The 24,216-nt window shown below is 32.2% G+C and overlaps 1 protein-coding gene across 3 annotated transcripts in view; it reads left to right on the top strand.

Annotated features, from left to right (window-relative positions):
* LOC114326315 (poly(A)-specific ribonuclease PARN) overlaps positions 1-24,216 on the top strand; it is a 53,830-nt gene that overhangs the window by 14,751 nt on the left and 14,863 nt on the right. For all 3 annotated transcript variants that reach the window (XM_050646171.1, XM_050646168.1, XM_050646169.1), the window contains 6 exons: positions 6,634-6,916; positions 12,138-12,259; positions 16,574-16,692; positions 16,762-16,872; positions 20,008-20,077; positions 20,131-20,186. In XM_050646171.1, the coding sequence (XP_050502128.1) occupies positions 6,634-6,916; positions 12,138-12,259; positions 16,574-16,692; positions 16,762-16,872; positions 20,008-20,077; positions 20,131-20,186 (761 nt within the window). The remainder of the gene's footprint in view (positions 1-6,633; positions 6,917-12,137; positions 12,260-16,573; positions 16,693-16,761; positions 16,873-20,007; positions 20,078-20,130; positions 20,187-24,216) is intronic.

Here is a 24,216-nt window from a genome sequence, read left to right as displayed (position 1 = left end):
ACATTTTGAGCCGTCTTGCAATACTAAATGTAATCTATGAGCGCAACAATGTGTAAAAATTGCTTTTGGAGCATCTACTTTAATTTTTGATTGTAATCCGTTTAAAGAGCCAGCCATTACACTTGCACCATCGTAAAATTGAGCAATTAATTTATTTTTGTAATCATATGGCTCAAGCACGTTTGAAATTAAACTATATAGAGCGTCTGCAGATCTATTATCGCTAACATCAAAAAACCCTAAAAATCTTTCTGTTACCTGACCAACTTTGTTAACAAAACGGATTGTTAAAGTACACTGTGATTTTTCGGTTATATCAGTAATATCGTCAGCTAGTATAGAAAAAAATTGACTTTCATTAATTTCTGTTGAAATTTCATTTTTTACGTAATCGGCAAGACAATCTATTAAATCATTTTGTATTGTTTTTGACAAACCCGTGAACACCCCTTCTATTTTTTAACATGATCCTGGATTTCCTGATCGCGTTTAACTACTAAATTAAAAATTTCTTTAAAATTACCCATTTTTGAAGAATTATGGCTCTCGTCACGACCGCGAAATGTAAGTTCTTGTTTTGCTAAAAGAATTGTAACATCAATTTCTTCAACTTCTTCAATCTTTTTCAACTTCTTCATTATATATCTTATTAGATAGAGAAATATGTCCAGCGAAAGCACTGTCAGTAGTTTGTTTATTTTTTTCTAACCGTTTTAAATCTAAGCAATTGTTTAAATGTTCTTTCGAAGATTCATGTTTTTTTACACTAGCTGATAAATTTTTCAAATCTGAATATCCCTGACTCACCCAAACATTTTGCTTCAAATTTGAGAGCAACAGACAAGGCCAACAGAAAAGTGAATTTTTAAAATAACTTCCGCTTAGCCATTTATGATTTTCATACCATATTGTTTTAAACGATCTCGAAAATGGTTGATTGTCTTTTGTCTTATCTGTGGATAAAATTGTTACATTTTGTAAAGGCTGGCCCATTGAAATAATTACTAATCTTTCTTGATTTTGGCGCCTTGAAAAAGGCGTCTCGATCAAACTGCATATTACATCGTTTAAAATATTCATATTCGATGACTAAAGTTTTTCCACCAATAAAACTAACACACCTACGTTTCAACAACGTCAAATATTACTTATTTTATTTATGTATCAAATAATAATTTACTATTCGAATAAATTGATAAGTTAACAATTAACCTCGCTTTAAATTTTTAATTATCTATATAATCTAATAACACATTATTCAGTTTTCATAAACAAATTTAAATTGTCTTACCTAGTTTTATTCAATACTTAACCTACTAATAACAGCCAAAATCAAAAAACAATTATTTTAAAACAGTTTCACAAGACACAAGAGAAGCAACTGATAAAATTTTGTAGGTCCGGCTATAAGACTCTGTGCCTATCCGCCCGTTCAAAATCGTAGAATACGGTCGCTACGAGCAGACCTGCTCGCGTAAACAGAGAGAGATCGCACGTCAATTCGGCGTCGTTCTATTTCAGGCTACGTTCCCGAGTGCCTGACCAAGGAGAATATAGAATCTATACAGTACTACTGATACTACAAGGAGCGTACAATAATTATAACTACGGAGAAAATTTTTTGGATATTTTTAAAAATAATTTGGATAATTTTTGCTATTTTATTGTAGATATTGTGTCAAAATTTATAAATTACAATTTTGAAATAAGTAATTTATATTAATAATTTATATTATTGTACTACATTTGAAGAGGGTAGGCGGCGCCTACCTTGCCTACCCCGACGGGCCGCCCCTGGTTTAAAATACTTATTATCTTACTCCCAAGGAAGACAAATCCAAAGACACAAAAATTATAATGAATATATTTACTAAAAACACTAATATATTATTTTCAAACCTTAGTGGCGCTGATACATACATAACTTGGATGATTTAGCAACTAACAACATACTGTCGGTGTGCGCATGCGCCAGGGAATGTTAAAATTCACCCTCGTGCCTAAAGAAATATAACTTCAATAAAGTAGTTGATAACGCATCTCCTTGTTTTAGTCCTTTATTTACAATTATTTCTTCCGTTTCGCCTTTCTGTGTTCTTATACTAACCTCGGTGCTCTTCATAACCATTGTGATAAGTCTTATAAGTTTTCCGGGTATGTCCAGGTTTTTTAGTGCTAATATAAGCTGTTGTCTCTTTATTGAGTCAAATGCCTGTTGAAAATCGATAAAAAGCATTTTCAGTTCTATTTTGTGTTCCTGCTTTCTCCATTATTTGCTTAATTGTGTGAATGGCGTCTATAGTCGATCTTCCTTGAGTGAATCCACACTGATATTGCCCGACTATTTCATTGTAACCTTTGCTAATCGTTTATTAATTATCGATATTAACATTTTATAGGCTGTGTTGAGTAGCGTGATCCCTCGGTAGATTTTGCATGTTTGTTGGTCTCCTTTCTTATATACTACGATTATAGGCCCATTTTCCCATTCCTCAAGTATTTTTTCATCCTTCCGTATTTTCTTAATTAGTAGATAGTCTCCATTAGTTCTTCCCCTCCGTATTTTATGATTTCAAAATTGATCCCATCCTTGCCTGGGGTTTTACCATTGCGGCTTTGTTCTATGATTTTTGCCAGTTCTTCATGTGTTGGTTTGTCTGTCTCATCTTTCTGTTTTTCATATTTCCTTCTCCTTCTTCAGCTTCATTTATTTCCTGATTCTCTGTTTTTTCCTCTGTTAACAGCTCTCCGAAGTGTTCCAGAGATACTTGTTTATACTGCACATCTTCCAGTATTATCACTCCTTCTTTGGTCCTTATTCTCTTTATTTTTCCTTTGTATGTATTGTTATTTTCCTTAATTTTGTTGAAGAATTGATTGATTAAGCATTTACAATCCCAGAAAAATTAAAACATATGCTAATAACAGTGAGCCTAAAGAACACCACAACAAAGGCGTGAAACAAGGTGATTCTATCTCGTTGACACTGGTTAACCTGATATTGAAAGGAATACTAAAGTTGACAAACTTTGCCAACAAAAACATTATTACAGATCAACTTCAAGTAATAGCATATGCAGATGATCTAGTCATTATAGGAAAGATGAAGATGGCACTTATAAAAGCAATTGAAGAATTAGATAAGGAAGCAAAAAGAATAAAGCTAGAGGTAAACCAGCACAAGACAAAATACATAACAATAGAAAGGATGACACAACAACTCAGAAATATCTAATAACGCAGAACCATAAATTTGAAACTGTATCCTCCTTTAGCTACTTGGGAGTAAAAATAAGGAAATCCGGAAAAAGAGAGAACAGAGGAAAAAATTCTGAAAGGCAAAAAACATGGAATGAATAAAAATCGGCTGCTAAGCAAGACTCATAAGTAAGAGAATATGGTGAACATATCGTACCATCAATGCAAGACTATCACAACCCAAAAATTACCATTTTTTGTTTTTTATGAATCTGTAATGGTAATGGGTAGTCTAACATAATGCAAGAGTATTATAACTTAACATTAATATTGTTTAATAATGTCTTATATTAAATTTTGAGTTATAATACTCTTTCATTATGTTAGACTACCCATTACCATTACAGATTCATAAAAAACAAAAAATGGTTATTTTTGAGTTGTGATAGTCTTGCATTGATGGTGCGATATGTAAGACCTGTTGTTACATATGTGATGGAAGCAATGACAATTAACAAGATAACCCTCTGAAATTTGAAAGAAAAATAATGAGAACGATAGTGGGCCACAATATAACAAGTGCAGGAGACAGAAGAATGAAAAAAATTGCCGTCATTGAAGAAGAATTAAAGGGAGAAAATATAGTCTGAAACATAAAACATCTTCGCATAGAATGGATAAGATGTATACAGAGATGTCGGATATTATGTTGAGAAGGATAATTAACTGGACATCACTATTGTCGAGGTGTAGAGGAAGAAGAAAAAAATGGCTGGATGATGTAGAAGAATATGCAGTGGACTCTCTCTATAACGAACACGGATATTACGAGGTTTCGCTTATAACGAGGTACATTTGGTGTCTCATGAAATTCCTATTAAACTATAACCCTCTATAACGAGGCATATTTGGTTATAACGAGAAAAAATGAAATAGAAGAATATGTTTCTTTACCTGTTTTCAGCGCAATAATGGCTATAAATAAATATCCCAACTGCCTGTATATAGAAATGCCCAAAACCTGTTTTATTATCGATGCCAGTGCTGTAATAAACTCAACCGCCTGTAATAAACTTCTTCCTGTTTATCGACCGATATTGAATATTGTAGCAAAGGGCCTAGCCGGGTAAGATGATGAAAAATGCCGACAACTCGATTCGAATTCCATATAGGTCACCGTTTAACATATATAGTGAAACTAACTTTCTGAAATTTTTAGCCCCCTAGTTGGTCATGTGACCCACCTAGAGCCTAATTAGGGTTTTTATGTTTTTATTTTTTATCTCAGCCGCATCGAGATCTAGCGAAAAACTTTATATAAAAAAGTTGTAAGCTTTAAAAAGTTCTGTCCGAAATTTTTTTTTAATGTTTGGCGGGGAATTTTAATTTTAGAACAATTTTAAAATTTTAAATAAATATAAAAAAATAACTAAGACATTCGTTGTCACGAAAAAAATATATAACGCGTATTTTTGCATAATATTTCACCCTGAATTTTTTCAAATTTTTAAAATTGGTGAAACGCACCTTTAAAAATAAAAAACCGCATTTTTTCGGTTTTTTTTTTCGTTTTTTGATATAATTTTATACATGTTTTTCAAAAAAGGTAACACCGGCACTAGAATAGGTAAAAAACTAAAAAATAATTGGGGTTTGCTTAATAAAAAAAATTTGTAATGCCATCCATTTTCAAGATACAGGGCGTTGAAGAAAACAAAATTTTACACATTTTTTACGATTTTGCCGAAACTACATGCGACATTGTAATAAAATTTGGCGAGTTTTAAGAGGTAGTTGTGCATTTTTTGACATACAATTAAGAATTTTATATTTATCATTGGCGCACATAGGGGTAATGGTCTGAATTTTTTAAAGAATAAAGATAGTACGCCACTGACATATTTCAAATTAACAATCGTTTTTGAATTCCTCGTTCAATTTGTGACCAAAAATCTATCTTCCTATTTTTTCATACGACGCGCCATTTTTATTCAAAAAATAAAAGATCTTAACCCTTACGAAGTATTCGAACTTCTAGTAGTTTCTACATCTACATAAACTCGTACATCCATTATAAAAACTAATTCGAACACTTGGGAAGCGTTAAGATATTTTATTTTTTGCAGCAAAACGGCGCGTCGTATGAAAAAATGAGAAGATAGTTTTTTATTGCAAATTGAACGAGGAATTCAAAAATGATTGTTAATTTGAAATATGTCAGTGGCGTACTATCTTTTTTCTTTTGAAAAGTTCAGACCGTTACCCCTATGCGCGCCAATGATGAATATCAAATCCTTAATTGTATGTCAAAACATGCACAATAACTACCTCTTAAAACCCGCTAAGTTTTATTACAATGTTGCCAGTAGTTTCGGCAAAATCGTAAAAAATGTGTAAAATTTTGTTTTCTTCAACGCCCTGTATCTTGAAAATGGATGGCGTTACAAAAAATTTTTATTAAGCAAATCCCAATTATTTTTCAGTTGTTTACCTATTCTAGTGACGGTGTTACCTTTAAAAAAAATGTATAAAATTGTATCAAAAAACGAAAAAAAAACCGAAAATATGCGGTTTTTTATTTTTAAAGGCACGTTTCACCAATTTTAAAAATTTGAAAAAATTCAGGGTGAAACATTATGCAAAAATACACGTTATATATTTTTTTCGTGAAACGAATGTCTTAGTTATTTTTTTATACTCATTTAAAATTTTAAAATCGTTCTAAAATTTAAATTTCCCGCCAAAAATAAAAAAAAATCTGTCAGCTTTTTAAAGCTTACAACTTTTTTATTTAAAGTTTTTCGCTAGTTCTCGATGCGGCTGAGATAAAAAATAAGAACCCTAATTAGGCTCTAGGTGGGTCACATGACCACCTAGGGGGCTAAAAATTTCAGAAAGTGAGTTTCTCTTTATGTGCTAAACGTTGACCTATATGCAATTCGAATCGAGTTGGGGGCATTTTTTATCATCTTACCCGGCTAGGCCCTTTACAATTTACGATGGCGAAGTTTTATTGTTCACTGTTCAGGTGGACCATCGATACCTAATAAACTACGTAAAAGGCATCAAAACATTTCAATATTATTGTTGTCTGATATAACGAGATCCGCTTATAACAAGGTAATTAGTCGACAATTTCAGTTCTCGTTATAGAGAGAGTCAACTATATAAGAAAAATTAATGTTAACAACTGGAAAGTCCAGTGCAAAGACAGAAAGAAATGGAAAAGAGTCACAACAGCAGCAAAGACACACAGCTGCTATAAATGACATAGAGGAGTAATCCATCTTCCCCAAGAATAGGATTTTAATCGCCATGGCGTTAGCTATAATCTCTAGTGATTGTAATGCTTAATGAATGAATCATTTACGAAATGATTTACAAACAAGAATATATTTTTGTGAGCTGTTACCATGTTTTTTTTGTTGTTTTTAGATCGAAAATCGAAAATTTCCTCACAAGTGACGAAACGGAACTACAGCTTCCCAAATGCAACGCATTCTTTAGGAAACTAATATACCAAACTAAGGAGGAAAAGTATTCAAATCAAATTTACTTAGAAACAAGACAGGTAGATAAAGACAGGGTATTATTTGTAACGAGGTTAAAAAGCCCAGAAGAAGAAAAGCAACTGGCAAAGAAGAGATATGAAGAAAATTTGAAAGAACTAGATAATTTTCATGGTTTCAGCAAACTTCTGAAAGTGCTGATAAAGTCAGTAAGTTTTGTATTGATTTGTATTGTAAACTTATTTCTTCTTTCTTTTTTTGCCCTTTAATTCATCCAATTTTGAACATAGGCTTCCCCCAGTTGTCTCCATTCTTTCCTGTTTAGTGCTTTCTGTTTCCAGTCCGTTCCTCCTATCTTTTTAGGGCTAATTTCTCAAATCGAGTTCAACTCCAGTTTAACCTGAATTTTTATAGGTCTGGATCCCGCGTATGAAAAAAAAGTTGATTAATAGCAAGCTGAAAATTTGTTAATAGCTTAAGGGTGTCTAGTCGGATAAACTTTGATATATGGGAACACTGTAACAGGGGCAGTTTTAATTGTGGAACAGGTTAAAAATTTGGAACGGTCAGACCACGAAAACGACACATTTATTTTGTCCGACAGAACAGACTTAAACTCTCCGAACAGAGATTAAACTCTCATGCAAAAATCAGACTGCTATTTATCACCTGTCATAATTCCTGTCATTTGACATATTCTACATGTTCCACTCATTAAAACGCCCATTTGGTGATAAATAGCAGTCTGATTTTTGCATGAGAGTTTAATCTCTGTTCGGAGAGTTTAAGTCTGTTCTGTCGGACAAAATGCATGTGCCGTTTTCGTGGTCGGACCGTTCCAAATTTTTGACCCGTTCCACAATTAAAACTTCCCCTGTTCCAGTGTTCCCATATATCAAAGTTTGTCCGACTAGAAACCCTTAAGCTATTAACAAATTTTCAGCTTGCTATTAATCAACTTTTTTTTCATACGCGGGATCCAGACCTATTAGTGAACGTCAGTTTAAAGTCAAAATCGTCTTTCTCAATTCACGTTCAACCGATGGCAGTTTAAACTACGTTCAACTTGAACGCTGGAATTCGGCCGTTCAAAGATTTCTGAACCCAGTTCAGATGATTTCATGGATTACGCATGCGTTGTATTAACACGAAACGCTGTCATAATATAAATATATCCTATTTTATTATATTAAGCCTAACGATACACGATAACATTATTCTTGTTTTTATAACATTTATTTATAATTATTAAAATGACTATTTGAGTGTAAATACTTAAATTTAACTTTATTCAAAAACAGCATAAAACTGGTCGTACAAAATGGTGATAGTTTTTTACCTATTGCCATCTATTGGCATTTCTCGAAAGCTGTAGAACGTGCACTGACATGAACGTGCAATGAGAAATGCATTCCAAACAAAACCGAAGTTCACCGGTGAACTGCGGTCAACTGAACCATCGATTAAGGCAGGTATGAGAAATCGACCCTTAATGTCTCATCTCCCTATCTCATCTGGGGTCGTCCTCTTGCTCTCTTTCCTCTCCATGGTCTCCATTGTTGTATCGTGGTATTCCACCTATTGTCCATTTGTCTGGCGTTATGACCTGCGAAGCTCCATTTTAGCCTGGCTATATATTATGTTGTCCCGCGTCTTTGACTTTTGTTTTATTTCTTACCCAGTTGTTTTAATTTTACTCCTAACATTGCTCTCTTCATGGCTCTTTGTGTCTTCATTATTTTATCCATGTTTGCTTTGGTCAAGGTCCATATTTGCCATGCGTATGTGAGAATTGGGAGTATGCACTGGTCAAACACTCTTGTTTTTAAGTATTGTTGTATTTTTTATTCTTTAAGACCCATTTTAATTTCCCAAATCCTGCCTAGGCTAATCTGACCCATCTTTTTACCTCAGCTGTTTGGTTTTCCTTATTTATTTTTATTATCTGTCCCAAATATATACAGTATGTCCCTGTAAGTTGTATCCATATGGAAAACTTTTTTATTATTAATTTTACGAAAAAAGTTATTCTTTATAAAAAGCTCTGCATGGTCCAAAACCTAAGATTTAACCATCAAATATCAAATTTTTTGAATAAGACTCAGATAAAAACTGGTTTATTGAAAAAATACTAAGAGGCAAAAAAGTTTTAAAAACGTTGCGTTTAACTAATGGTATAACAATAATGAATTAATTGGAACATACAGAAAAGTTTAGGGGGGTTTAAGGGATCAAAACCCCCATAAAATTTTAATGGGGTGGACAAATTTCACTATAATTTTGTTTTAAGATCTTCCTGCTATAAGAATGATACATGTCCATTTTCTATAAAAAATCTCTAATAGTTTTCGATATTATATTGAAAAAAATCAATTTTTATTTTGTAATTTCAAAGAGCTGTAACTTTTTTTATGAGCACATTTGTACTACGGTAAGTTAGGTTCAATCGAACTGTTTTTGGCCCCAGAATGTGTGGTATAATTTATGACCAATCTTTTCAGGACACCCTGTATAACTGTTGATTAAAGCCCGGATTTATAGGCAACAAAAATTGAAGGAAAAGGCGCCTATATAGGCAAAGATTTTTATTAAAAAAGGCAGGAATATTAACATTTAGGCAAAATATAGGCAATAAAGGAATATAACTTATTATTTATTGTACAAAGTGAATTAACGTAATATTAACTTAAGGCAGGTATATTTACACATCATAATCATAACATTAGTATAAATAAACTAGTAACGAAATAACTGTTAATTAATAATTAAACATTGTAACCACTTAAAATTTTATCATTAATAGAAACAACTAAATGTTTTTCAATATTTTCGGTCTTAAAACTATGTCTTCGATCACTTAAAATTAATTTGTACATTGAAAACGAACGTTCGACATCGACAGATGTAATTGGAGCATATTTCAGAGCGGATAATAAATCTAGCATAATTTGTAATTCCTCGGAAAATGTCCCATTCAAAACTTTAGCAACATTAGATAAAAACGAAAAACCTTCATTCTTGTCGAAAACATATTTCATTTTTTTAAAAATTAATTGACCGTTACTTCCAGGTGCCGATTTAATTTTCGTCTTTAAATTATCTATTAATTTTACTGACTCACATAAATTTATCTCTTGTTTTTCTAATAAGGTAATTGTGGTAACTATTAATTTATAATTGTCATTGATATAAGCGAGTTCCTGTTTCAATTTGGGATTTTTTAATATTTTTTTTGCTTCTCGAATGGCTTAGGAAATATCATCATCAAATTCTGACAACTAATTCTATTTCATTGGTGTTCAAAGTAAAAAACACTGCTTCGAGCCAGGTTCTCCACCTTGTAATTACTGGTTTAGGTGGCAAAGGGACACCGGGAAGTCTTTCTTTATATATTTGCACCCTCAACGGAGCCTTTACAAAAACTTTTTTCATAAAATTTATAAAATTATTTACCAACGTAAACAGATTTCTTATTTCTTCAGCAATTCTATTTACCCCGTGGGCTACACAAGTGCAATGAATTAAATTTGGATAAAAAATCTTTAAATTAACAGCAGCTTTTAACATATATGCCGCAGCATCTGAAAGCATTAAAACTATTTTATTCACTGGTATAGGGTTGGGTAAAAAGAGGTTTGTTAAACTATCTTGTATAAATCGACTTATTGTTAAATTGTTTGTTTTTTCCAATTCTTTAACGGCAACTAAATAAGGTTTTCTCGCAAAGTTTTCGTTCAAAATTCCAATCATTAAATTAGCTATATACCTGCCGCATACATCTCTCGTTTCATCCACGATAATATACAAAAAATTGCCCTTTAACTCCCGCTTAATTTTTGAAATACATTCCACATACATTTTTCCACAGTATGTTTTCTCAATGTACTCTCGTCCGGTAAGGATTTATTAAGATATTTTTCGAAAAAGCATTTAAAACTAGGGTTATTAACTTTATATAGAGGAATGTTGGATGCAATCATCATCTGGCATAAATCAAATTTAAATGTGTCTTCCTCCTTTTTTTTTTGAACTACTTAAACTATCCCGCAGAGATATTTGGGCTAACTTAGAGGAATTTAATTTTTCCAAATTACGTTTATGAAGTGGGGTTCCACAATGCTGGTCAATAAAGTACTTTTTTCTACTTGAACTCTGAGAATTAAAAAAAAAATAATTAGAATTCTAAAACCGCTTTAGAATTTAGTTATGTTGTGGGACGAGAAAAAAAGAGAAAAAATAAAACTTACCGATTTGCCGCATGGTTTACAAAATGCTCCATCTCCTTCTAGAGAAAGTTCCGAATAAGGTGCGATCCATAGCCTTAATTTAGATGTCATATTTTCACACAAATGTCTAAAACGTTTTAAAACGTGTTCTTTGCTTTTCGGTATACGCAACAAAACTAAACTAGGATATAGCAATTTGTGACTAAACTCTGATACAGTAACCGACGGTACAACTGGTAATAAACTAATAAAGCTTAGGGATTTCCAAATAGTTAACCCTCAAGTCTCGATCAGGTACATTTTCCTAGAAATCTGTTATATAAACAAACCATTGATATTTTATTATTGACCCAAAATTTTATTATAGAATGGTTTAGTAATAGAATAATATCATGGGTAGTACCATGAAATTTTAAAAAAGGCACAAATAGACGGAATTTACGAAAAAAGGCAAAAAGTGCAAAAAACAATTATAATAGGCAAAAAAAGATTTTGCCTATAATCCGAGCTTTAGTGATGATACCTAGATCCACCATTATATTTATGGTTAAGTTAAAAAATGTGCATAAAAGGATTCTTATGCATTAAAGACGACACAAATTCTCTACATAAAGAATCTTCAAAGAAAAAAAAAGTTTCTTCTTGCTTCCTGCACCCTGATGTCATCGACTTTATTGGTTCTTACACCTTTAGATTTTCTTTACTCAAGGACAACAGTGCCCTAACCTCAGTCCAGTCTTTCGCATTTATAAGGAAGCTGTTTGTGGATCTTAGGAGGACCATCGTTCGATGTTTTTTGCCAGGTCTAATTACCCCCAATTAATTTAACTTCTTCTTAAGGTGCTTTTTCCATTACTAGTAAAAAGTAAAGTTCGTGTAACCTTTTGGCTAAGGTCTAGTGTTAGTGTTTTCAGGTCGCGCAAGCGCCCCTAACATGACTTAACGACTACTTACGTAGCCGGGACCGACGGCTTTACGTGCCCTCCGTTACTGAAGGTTGGCTATAACTACAGCAAATTGCTCACTATCTTGAGCGGTTTTTAGTATCGAATGTGTGTCCATGCCTGTCCAGTCAGGAACATTTTCTCTCTTCTTAATTTAGCTTAAGTAACCAATATAGTTGCCCAGATGCTCAGGGTGATCTATTAAACTTAAGCAAATTTTTACTGCATTGTAAGCTGTTTTAATATTAATATATTTTTAGGGGAAACTAATAATTGGCCATAACTTATGCTTAGACTTTTTGCATACAATTGACAAGTTTTTGATGCCATTACCCGAATCATATACTGAATTTAAAAGAGTGAGCCACACATTATTTTCTAGGTAAGTGGTTACATTCAATATCGTTCGAAAATTGTATCATTTGTAATGAATTTTTGTTATTTTTAATTTCAAAGAAATCATACCATACAAGGAATATATCAAAAATTTCTGATGTTCCGCATGACTTAACATTTTGTTGTGATTTACTGACAAAAGCAGCATATTTCATGAATTATTTAATCGTGAATATCTATATCTAGAACCGCATCAGTGACCTCTATTTACCATTCAAGTATTTCCGTTTCCCAATAAGACACCCTGTATAATTTAGTCGAAACCTACTATTTTCATCAATATATCCAATATGTTGTTCTAAACGACCTATATTGCGTTTCAAACGTTTTTAGAATCAGTGTTGTTGTATATTGCAAGCGGGTTTGCCATATTTCTCCCATTCTGTGAATTATAAATAAATCCTCCTTTTGTATTCCATGGTAGTTAACAGTGATAATCGTCTACAAGTAGTGCTGCCGTGACGAGTGGCACCGTTGTCAAGAAAATTCTCATTTAGTTTGCATGGCCAGTGGCGTAACAAACTCCATCGGGGCCCCTCGCAGAATTGGAAATGGGGTCGGCCCCCTTTAAAAAATTAATAAATGCGACTTGTGTAATATATGTGTTTTAGCCTAGTAAATGAAGTTGAAATACGGCAATACCGTATAACTTTCAGTGTCACCATCGAAGTGGTCAAGTCAATACTTTTCAAGTTACTTGCGAGTGAAACTGTTCATTTGTTAATAAAAAATCATGTTTTCAGGCAGTTTTTCCCGAATTAGGTACTCAATGATCAAAAAAATATTTTAAACAAAAATGTAACCTATTAAAAAGTTAAGTTTATAGACTCACTAAAAGCAAAGTTGTAACTCATGAAAAATTGTTCTTATTCGTCAAATTCAAAATCGAATATTTCATTGTGAAATAACCATAAAATTAAGAACGCTTCCGGGAAAATTCGCTTTATTTTTATTTTTTATAAAAGTTTCTAGCATCAAAACGAAGCAAGTTAGGCTCTCATGCTCGATTTCACGTTGAAATATTCAATTTGAAATTGGACGAATACAAAAAATTTTTCATGAGTTAGAACATTGCTTTTAATGTCTCGATAGACTTCATAAATACACCATTTTTTTTTGTTTTTTATAAGCTACATTTTTGCTAAAAATATTTTTTAGAAAATAATATCATAAGAGAGAAAATTTTGCCGGCAATGTTTTCGACTGGTATGAAAGTTTGTTGCCTGGCAATTTTCGCGAATTAAATTTTGACAGTTAAATCAAGAGACGTCAGTCGAGTGATTTTATCAAAATTTCATAAGCGAAAATTGCCGAAAGGCAACAAACTTGAATAAAACCAGAAGATTTTTGCCGGTAAAGAATTTTCTCTCGAATGATATTCGACAAGACTATTTCACGAGACAATTAATGCACTGTATCAACGAAACATAATCTTTATTTATTTGTTAACAATATTAAATGTACAATTATTATATAATAAGCTACAGTACCTAGTTTGCCCATTCTTTTTTACCAAAGCATGATTTTGTGTATTATTTACCTGCAACATTTGGGAACTCGAAGGTCCAGCTTCATTTGTAGTTCTGAGATTTTCGATCAACTTCTGGTGGTGACTGGAATCCAGCTGCAGATATGGTTTTAGTTTTAGAGAGCTTTCATTTGAGTGACCCGTTAAATTAGTTAACTCCTGTTCAGAAACACCTTGCTTGAACAAGGCTGACACAGTTTTTTGTGTCTATTCCAATTTTTCCAGCTGACATTTTTGTCCACGTAGATCAGTGTTGATTCCAAGTGGACAGTTTTTGAACCAAGATCCATCCTTCCAGTTGGGGTGAACGGTAAGAAAGAGTCTGTCTGATAAAATCTTTGGTCCCCTTTTTTCCATTAATTTCAAAAATAATCTAACTAAGCATAATGTTTTGTTTGATGAATTTCTTACCAACCATTGGCTGCTTGCCAAACTTACACCTGAAAATTATACTCCAAAACTGTCATTTACTGGGCTATTACTCATACTGTATTCATGCACTGCTTATGACAACTTACATATTTTATCTTTATTGGAACAAAAATTAATAAACGATTACATTATTACGTAGTATTATTCTATGAGATGATAAACTTTCTTCGTGCACTAATATCAGCGAATATATTTACAATTTTATTAATACAAACATATTTAACTGATGAGCAACTTCATTTTCAATACTACACTGGTTAAAAAACGTTGAGTATGTATGCATAAAATAATATAAACAATAACATTTTTTTTCATATATTAGTGGAGTCAGTGAAGGTGGATATGAGCTATTACCTCCGATTTCGTTGAACCTCCATCGATTTGCATGAAAATTGGTGAGTGGTTAGAGGATATCTCAAGGAACAAAGGTGACATGGTGCCAACTTGCGCTTTTACCCTGGGGGTGGATGCCACCCCTTCTCGAGGGTGAAAATTATTTTATTAAAAATAACCCCATAATTCGATGGAGGGACAAATTTTAAGCAAAATTTGTTATATAAAATTATTAAAATAAAACAAAACTTTTTGAGTTATTTAAGATCAAAGATTTTAATTTTTTGAGAAAAATGCATGTTTTTAACCAATTTTTCATCAATAACTCAAAAAGTGTAAGTTTTACAAACAAGTTATTCTTATCAAAATTGAAGTTAATAAAAAATGAAATAAACTCCTTACTAGAAAAACCTTTTAGTGTTAACTAAAAGTGAGTTATAGGTAATTGAATGTGTATTTTATTCGGCGAGTAAAAAACTCTAAGGATTCAAGCTGAAATAACGGGAAATTGACGCATTTAATAACATAAACTTATTAAGCATTTGCCAAAGTACTTAAAAATATCTATTAAATAAGCCCCCGAACATGTTGATAGCGTTAAAATTTATGCTCCAAAATTTTTTCAAAATTTATCTTTTAAAAATTTTTCCAAAAAATATTGTTATCATTTTTTTAATAACTCCGTTCGTGTTTACGATATCAGATTCATCTAAAACTGTTTGAAAGTAAATTCCAAGTACTATCTAAACACGTTAAACTTAATCTTTTAAACCCCTTAGTTTTTTAAAAATAAAAGGTTAAATGACCTCGGTTGCATGGTTCCCACAGCAAAATTTAAGATTTAAACGTTTCTATCTCGGTTATTTTTTACCCTATAGAAATAGTAAAACAGGTAAAATATTTGGCATAGAAAAAACTAAAATTTAGTTATATATAATTTTGTACATATATTGAGTAGTTTTGGAGTTATTCTCAAAAGAATATGAGAATTACAATAATTTTAAAAATCATGATTTTTTTAACTTATATCTTTTTTTCAAAAATATGCATTCTAAACCGGTCAAAATTATCGAAAACATTACTTATGCTAATATAAAGAAGTTCTTGCAAGTATTGCTATAAATTTTAATTTTTGTGGTAATGGCGTAATGTTTTATTTTTTACTTTTTCCTGAAAAATTCGAAACGGTTCTTTTATTTTCATTATAACTTGCTTAATTTTGACGCTATTACCTTGTTCTGAAACTCATTTGATAGGTATTCCGAAGTACTTTGACAAATGTTTAGCAGGAATATTTTACACATGGCATCGTTTTCCCGTTATTTAAGCTTAAATACGTGGATTTGAGTACTCGTCGAAAAAAATACTCATTCAATTATCAATAACTCACTTTGAACTAACATTAGTTTAGTTCTTTGGAGAGGAATGTATTTAATTTTTTATTACCTTAAATTTCGGTAATAATAACTTTTTTGTAAAAGCTTATAGTTTTTGATTTATACGTGAAAAACCAATTTAAAACATGCATTTTTTTACGAAAAAATAAAATCTTTGGTCTTTAATAACTCAAAAAGTGTTGATTTATTTTAATAACTTTATATAACAAATTTTGCTTATAATTTGTCCCTCTATCGACTTATGGTATTATTTTTAATAAAATAATTTTCACCCTCGAGAAGGGGTGGCATCCACCCCCAGGGTAAAAGCGCAAGTTGGCATCATGTCACCTTTGTTCCTTGAGGTATCCTCTAATTACTCACCAATTTTCATGAAAATCGATGGAGGTTCATCGAAATCGGAGGAGAAAACCTTCAGTGACTGCACTATATTGAATAGGATGGGGCCCTGACATATTGGGGCCCCCCGCAAGCTTCATGCTGCGGGGGCCTCTGTTACGCCTCTGTGCATGGCCTTATCTCTCGTACACTGAATCGCATGTCTGAAATACGCTGTAGTTTTAGATGGTTTTGACCTTTATTTGTTATTTCTGCTTATTTATACTTCTAGAGTTCTGGATACCAAATACATGGCGAGCAGTGGGCTATTCAAAGACCTGATCCAATCAACTGTACTAAAACATTTATTGGACACAGTATCTGAAAGACCTTTTGGACTTCCACAAATTGGTACGTGATTACTTGTTACATTGCTATGTTATAATAATTATTAATGTTGTGTGTATGTTTTAATTGTAGCTCCCGAGAAAGAGGGTAGAGCCTATGAAGTAAACGATAGTAAGGAACATGAAGCGGGCTATGACGCTTTCATCACTGGACTTTCTTTTATAGGAATGTGGAAACATCTTGGTAAGTAGACCTAATAAATTGGCAGTATCAACAATTCGAAGTTTTGTTTCCGGAGAAATAAAACTTCTAATGATAGTCAGGACAGATTATCGGAGAATAGGACATTTTTGGGAAAAGTTATTTACCAGCAAATTTTATTGCTGAAATCGAATCTTATGATTGTATGTATTAATAATATACGTATGCAAAGTCCGCAGATAGTGCGCTACTTTTTTTATAAACAAAATGGCGCCCGAAAATCGAGTTTTTTTCAATTTTTGCTCTATAACTCCACCAAACTTTACACCAAGAACAACCAAATAACAATTCACCGTAATTAAATTCTGCATAGAGACGTGTTTTTCCCGATTTACTTCGATGAAAACTTTCCCCGGAAAATGCGGGTTTTCCAACAAAATCTTTAATTTTCAACTAAAATTTTAGACAAGTAATTGCTTATCAATAATTAAATAACTTGGTAATGTAAAAGTTCTTTCCGTATAGATTATAATTCCAGAAGCCGTTGGAAATTAAATGAACAGTTTAGCAACAATTGAATTGTTAATTAAAAATTTACGGTCGCTATAATAACCACAATAATATTATGATACATAAGAATCACTATGATGTATAAAAAGACACTGCCCCTATCTAATGTACTTTACAGAATTGAAATTGGACTATTTAAGCGGCCTCCGGAATATTTTAAAATTATAAACAATTTTTTGGCTTATAAACAAGTAGAATATCTCGCGAAATATTCAATTAAATTAAATCATGAAAACGGTAAAAAAGCGGCATTTTCGCATTTTTCAAATTTTAAATCGCGTAGAACTCGACAACAATCAATTTTGGAGAAAAATTACAAGAGACCTTTTTGCTCAGAATGTCCCAAATTATCCAAAAAAAATTTGTTCGAAAATTGAAAAATTAAAAAATTATTTTTGTGAATTAAAAAAAAATTGTTTAAATAATTTTTTGACCACGGCACCGCCCGGCACCCTGTGGATATGTTATAAGGACCTATTTTTGAGTAAGTTTGTGCAAAAAAATCGAATCGGAATAATTTCACTAACGGGGGAGACGATACTTACTGGACTATAGCGCTAAATATTAATAATTAAAAATAACAGCTTTGTAATAAAATAATGACAAAAATCTTTTCAGGACCTTGAAGAAGGGATTTGAAACTTGATTTGGTCACTAATCGAGTTATTAAGCCTTGAAAATGGCCAGTTTCGCCATTTCACATATAACTCTACAACAATCAATTTTAGAAAAAAATACAAGAGACCTTTTTTGCTCAGAATGACCCAAATTATCTAAAAAAAAATGTTCCAAATGACAAAATTATTTTTGTGAATTTGTTTTAAAAAAATTGTAATTTTTCGACCACGGCACCGCGCACCACTCGGCACCCTGTGGATATGTTATAAGCACCTCTTTTTGAGAAAGTTTGTACAAAAAAATCGAATCGGAATAATTTCGTTAGCGGAGGCGACGATACAGTCCGGTCTATATCTCCACTACCTGTTATTCTGCAAGTTCTTAATGAGCTGAGTAGTGTTAAATCTATCTATAGTCGGTTCGCTAAACTCAGACACAACTGGCTAGTGATTTTAGTAAGTAATTTTGTCAATTTGGTAAAATTTGCAAAAAAAAATATTTACAAAATAGTTAATAATTACTAAATAGTTAGTAATTGGCCAAAAACAGAAAAAAAAAGAATGTGTGTGTACTTTGTACGCACGTAAGAAGTTATACTTCTATTATATGATTATATGATTATAAACGAAATTAATATACTTTTTATTTATATTTTATTTAAATATTAAACTAATTTATACTTACTACTTCTTAAACATTTTTATTCAAACAGTGCCAAAAATTAAAATAATAAAAGAATAAAACACACACAAACACATTAAAAATGCCACAAATGATTTCTGAACATTAATTGTCGGAAAAATTTTTAACTAAATACGTATTTTCTGAAAATAAAATTATGTAATAAATATACTTACAATCATAAAATGTATAAAAACAATAAAAAAATAAAAGTTTCTATTGGGATTCGAACCAACTTACCACGCGGCTGGTATTTGCGTTGTATTGGGGTTCACTCGCTTAAAAGCTTCGCCACAGAGACAGCTTGTCATTATGTGCGAAGATCGACTAACTAAACAGATTAAACTTTTGACATTTTTAACTTATGTAAATCAAATGATTTTGATTTTGAATTGAAATGATTTAGAATTGAAAAAATACAACAAAACATAGAGTAAGAAAACAATATATTAGGTGAATATTGATAGAAATTTTGATGGTAATCAAATTATGTAAATAAAAGTATTACATACTACTTATGTATTTTGGTAGGTTCAAATAGGTAGGTATCGGAGCCCGTATAACGACTAATAAATTTCGCAATCACTTGCATCGTGCAAAGTGGCTATGTTCAAATATCATAACAAAATTTGATCAACTATTTATAAAACACTTCCCGATTCTTTAGCTTTGAATAAGCGAGATCTGCGGCACTCATACTAGTCACAGTTTGATGGGCTTTCACATTGGCATGCAACAATCATCTCTTCTATGTAAATAAGTCCAAAAATATAATATGAAAACTATTTAAAAAGGCAGTATAACCATTAACTTTTTGTTTGTTGTTTCTCTTCCTACAAATTTTAAAACGCAACAACCATACACAGCTGTGCCACAGCTGCCATATTGGATAATTTTTGTCATGTCATTTGAACATCCAATCAGAACAACGTTATAATGCGCATGCGTCCGGTCGCTAGGTTTTCCCATATAAAAATTCACCGTCATTACGCCCGTAAAGAAGTATAACTTCAAAAATACCGACTAAAATCACTAGGCAGTTGTGTCTGAGTTTACCGAACCGACTATATCAGCATTATTTTCTATTTTTAATCGGAAATAAACCTCAATTTTACTAAAAAAAATGATTTTATAAACGTTTCGACGTCCAAATCGAAAGCCGTTATATTTTTATTATGTCCAAATATTTTTTGTATTTTGACAACGGCATCCGATTTGGACGTCGAAACGTTAATAAAATAATTTTTTTAGTAAAATTGTGGCTTATTTCCGATTAAAAATTGTCATATGATATGTATATATTTTTAGGTTTACTTGATAATCGAAGTGATCCTAAGACATTCAACAGCATGGATCTTTTGGAACCCTACATCAATAAGTATGTTAGATAGATTTGTAGCCAGTGTTTATTGAATTAGATTTTTATTTTAGATTATTCTTGATGAACTTATCAGATAACCAATATATCAATTTAGCAGGAGATGATCGTAAGTTTCTAATGGTGGATGATATTTTTACCAATAAAAATAATTCTAAAATGTTGATACGAATTTTTGGCCGAACTTAAATTCTAAATATTTCTTTAGATTTAAACTATTGACGATGTTCATAACTGATTTAACAACGTTGACTACGTTTACTGTCTATGTTTCGATTCGTATCTAGAGAAGCAGTTTTCTTGTTTTTACTAAAGAATTTTATATATTTTTTATCGAAACTTATCTACAGTCCCTGCTCATATTATTACAGCCCGTTCACATGAGAGGCGTTTAACGCACGTTTTGATAACGCGCGATTACAGCTACTTACATACATTTTACTTGGGACCGTTCACATGCTAACGCGCGTTTTGGATCATTAAAACGTTAAATTAAAGCGTTTTAATGACCCAAAACGGGCATTAGCATGTGAACGGTCTCAAGTAAAATGTATATAGTTGTAATCACGCGTTAAACGTTGGCGTCATATAAAGCGTAGTAACAAATAGACTTCCGAACGGTAAGGTTGTATCCGAGACGTTCTTATCAACGAGTAGTTAAATTAGTATATTATTAAGGATATTATTTATCGTGAGTGATGTCCGACGATCCAATTAAATGGTCGTTATGTTATCACGAAACCAGAAACCAAAAGTCGATTAATAAGTAAGTAAAGTCGATTAATAAGTAAGTTTTTACTTTTATTTTTATTAAAAATAAAGGAACAATTATTATTTTAAAATGTTTCCTAATCAGACGCCAACTGAGGCAATATTAGTCCAGGAAAAGAACGTTTTATTTTCAGAAAATGCACAACGTTCGCAAAATGAACAAGCATTATATAATGCATGGGTTCAATCAGAAAATAATGTTCAAAAACTTAATATAGATAATCAGCGCCTAAATCAAATCATTATCACAATGGAGCAAAGATTAGCAAAGCTTGAGAATACCCAACAAGATATAGGGTCAACAGCAAGCGCCGATAAAACAAAAACCAAAACAGACAAATCTGAATATTTTACCGATGAAGAAGATTTAGCCAACGAAACGGAGTGGATAAGACAAGAGAATAGGAAGACCAAAAAACGCAAAATGGATACTTCATTATCTCCTCCCTCTCCAGAGAAAGCAACAGCTGTAAAGCAAATTCAAAAGCCAAAACTGCCACCTCCGGTTGTAGTAGAAGGTTTCGAAGATGCTGCCAACTTAAGTAAGACTCTAGTCGATGCTAGTATTAAATTCACCATGAAAATAATAAACAGTGAAGTCATAAAAATCAATACACCCGACAGTAATGAGTATAGAAAACTAATAAACAGTTTAAACACGAGTAAACTTTCCTATCACACATATGAAAATAAACAAGAAAGGCCAATCAGAGTAATGGTTAAGAAACTACATCATTCCTATCAGACTAATTACATAGTAAAGGAGCTACAAAGAAGAGGTTACAAAGTTATACAAGCTGATAAGAAATTGAAGTGGAGAACTAAAAAACCTCTTGATATGTTCATCCTGACGTTCAGACAAGATGAAGATATAAACAAAATCTTTGGAATAACTGACATTTTGAGCATGAGAGTAGAAATTGAACCACTAAGGAGCTTGAAGCTGGTACCACAGTGCAAAAGATGCCAGGCCTATGGTCATACCTGGAAATATTGTAATAAGGAACCAAGATGTGTTAAATGCATCGGTAAGCACCTTACCAAAGATTGTCAGAAACCACTAAAAGAGGAACCAAAGTGTATCCATTGTGGTGAAAATCATCCTGCAAGCTACCGAGGATGTTATGTAGCCAAAAAAATACAAAAGCTGAGAAATCAGAGAACAAATAAGGCCAGTCTACCAATACCACCACAAAGGGTCAATGAGAAGGAAAAGCCAAAAGCACAAAACGTCACTGCAAATAGAAAATACAGTGATGTAGTTAATAATGTAAAACAAACGGACCAAGAATTGGAAACCGAGAATACATTGAAAATAATATTAGAAAAACTCATCAAGATAGATGACAAAATAACACAAATAGATATACGCGTTACTAGATTGGAACATAGCGCTAAAGGAGCTATACCGAAAATTCGAAATGGCTAAGCAACTACGAATCATGGAATGGAATGCCAATGGGCTTCTACAACATAAAAATGAACTGCAAACTATCCTAGATACAGAAGAAGTTGATTTATGTCTCATAGCTGAAACACATTTCACGAAACAATCTTTTATAAAGCTTAGAGGATACAGGGTATACCACACTATACATCCTGACAATGCAGCCAAAGGAGGCAGCGCACTAATAATAAAAGATAACATTGAACATTATGAGGAGCTAAAATATGAAACAGAACACATACAAGCAACTACGGTATGTGTCAAACTCAAAACTAATTGCGAAGTTAATGTAAGCTCAATTTATAGCCCCCCTAGACATTCCATTAAAAAAGAACAGTATGTAGAATACTTGAAAAGTTTGCGAAAAAGATATATCATTGGAGGTGACTTTAATACAAAGCACACCCAATGGGGATCAAGATTAACAACAACTAAAGGAAAAGAGTTACTGGCAGCCATAAAAGAACAGAAATGTGAAGTAATATCAACAGGTAGACAACAAATTTATTGGCCAACAGATACAAACAAAATACCGGACTTAATTGATTTCTTTGTTATTAAAAATATTTCATCCAACTATGTAGATATTAATGAAGGTTGGGATATGAATTCAGATCATTCACCCATAATACTCACTGTGAGTGACACGATTATCAGAAAGGATTGCAACCCAATACTAACAAATAAACTAACAGACTGGGAAAGTTTTAGATCAATCCTTGAAGATAGGATTGAACTAGCAGTACCATTAAAAAAAACCTGAACAACTAGATGAGGAAGTTGAGTTGCTTGTACAAAATATACAAAAATCAGCATGGGAAAGTACTCCTACTATAAGATCAAACGTCAAAGGAAACAACTATCCGAAAGAAATTAAAAAGTTAATTAAAGAGAAAAGAAAACTTAGAAGGAAGTGGCAACAAACCAGAGCACCCCAAGATAAAACAAATTTAAACAATGCTAGTCAAAAACTTAAAAGAGAGATTCAAAATATAAAAAATGAGTCAATCAGTTATTACCTGAGAGAGTTGACGGATAATAGTAGCACAGAGTACTCTCTATGGAAAGCTACAAAAAGGCTAAAAAGACCAGTAACCCATTCTCCACCCATTAAACTAGAAGATGGTAGCTGGGCTAGAAGTAATGAGCAAAAGGCAGAGAGATTTGCCACATATTTAGAAAATACATTTAAACCGCATGATGACCAAAATAATGATCAAATATCGATAGAGCCTAATCAGACAGAGGAGAGAATCAGACCAACATCCCCGAAGGAAGTAGCTGATGAAATAAAAGACAATATAAATCCTAAGAAGGCACCAGGATATGATCTAATTACTGGAGAATTACTAAAAAACCTGCCTCGTAAAGCCATAGTCAAATTGACCAACATCATCAATGCTGCATTTAGATTGAGATATGTTCCAAATTTATGGAAAATAGCTGAGGTTATAATGATACCAAAACCAGGAAAATCACCAAATGAAGTGTCTTCATATAGACCATTATCACTTTTACCAGTGATGTCGAAGCTTTTTGAGAAACTTCTGCTAAAAAGAATAAAACCAATAATAGAAGAGAAAAAAATGATTCCAAACCACCAATTTGGCTTCAGAAATAAACATTCTACAATTGATCAGGTACACAGAATGACTAACATAATTGAGAAATCATTAGAAGAAAAGAAAGTCTGTTCTACAATCTTTTTAGACGTAGCTAAGGCCTTCGACAAAGTTTGGCATGAAGGTTTAGTCTACAAACTCAAAATTCTTATGCCTAAACAATATTCAGAAATTTTACAATCATATATATCTGACAGATATTTCAGAATTAAGCAAGAAGACGTGTACACTGATCTAAAAGAAATCAGAGCAGGAGTCCTTCAAGGAAGCGTATTAGGTCCTGTTCTCTACCTGTTATA

Source organism: Diabrotica virgifera, chromosome 3, assembly GCF_917563875.1.
Source record: "Diabrotica virgifera virgifera chromosome 3, PGI_DIABVI_V3a".
In the NCBI taxonomy this organism is placed as follows: domain Eukaryota; kingdom Metazoa; phylum Arthropoda; class Insecta; order Coleoptera; family Chrysomelidae; genus Diabrotica; species Diabrotica virgifera.
The sequence above is the reverse complement of the archived record's forward strand: the minus strand, read 5'-3'. Positions and strand labels throughout refer to the sequence as shown.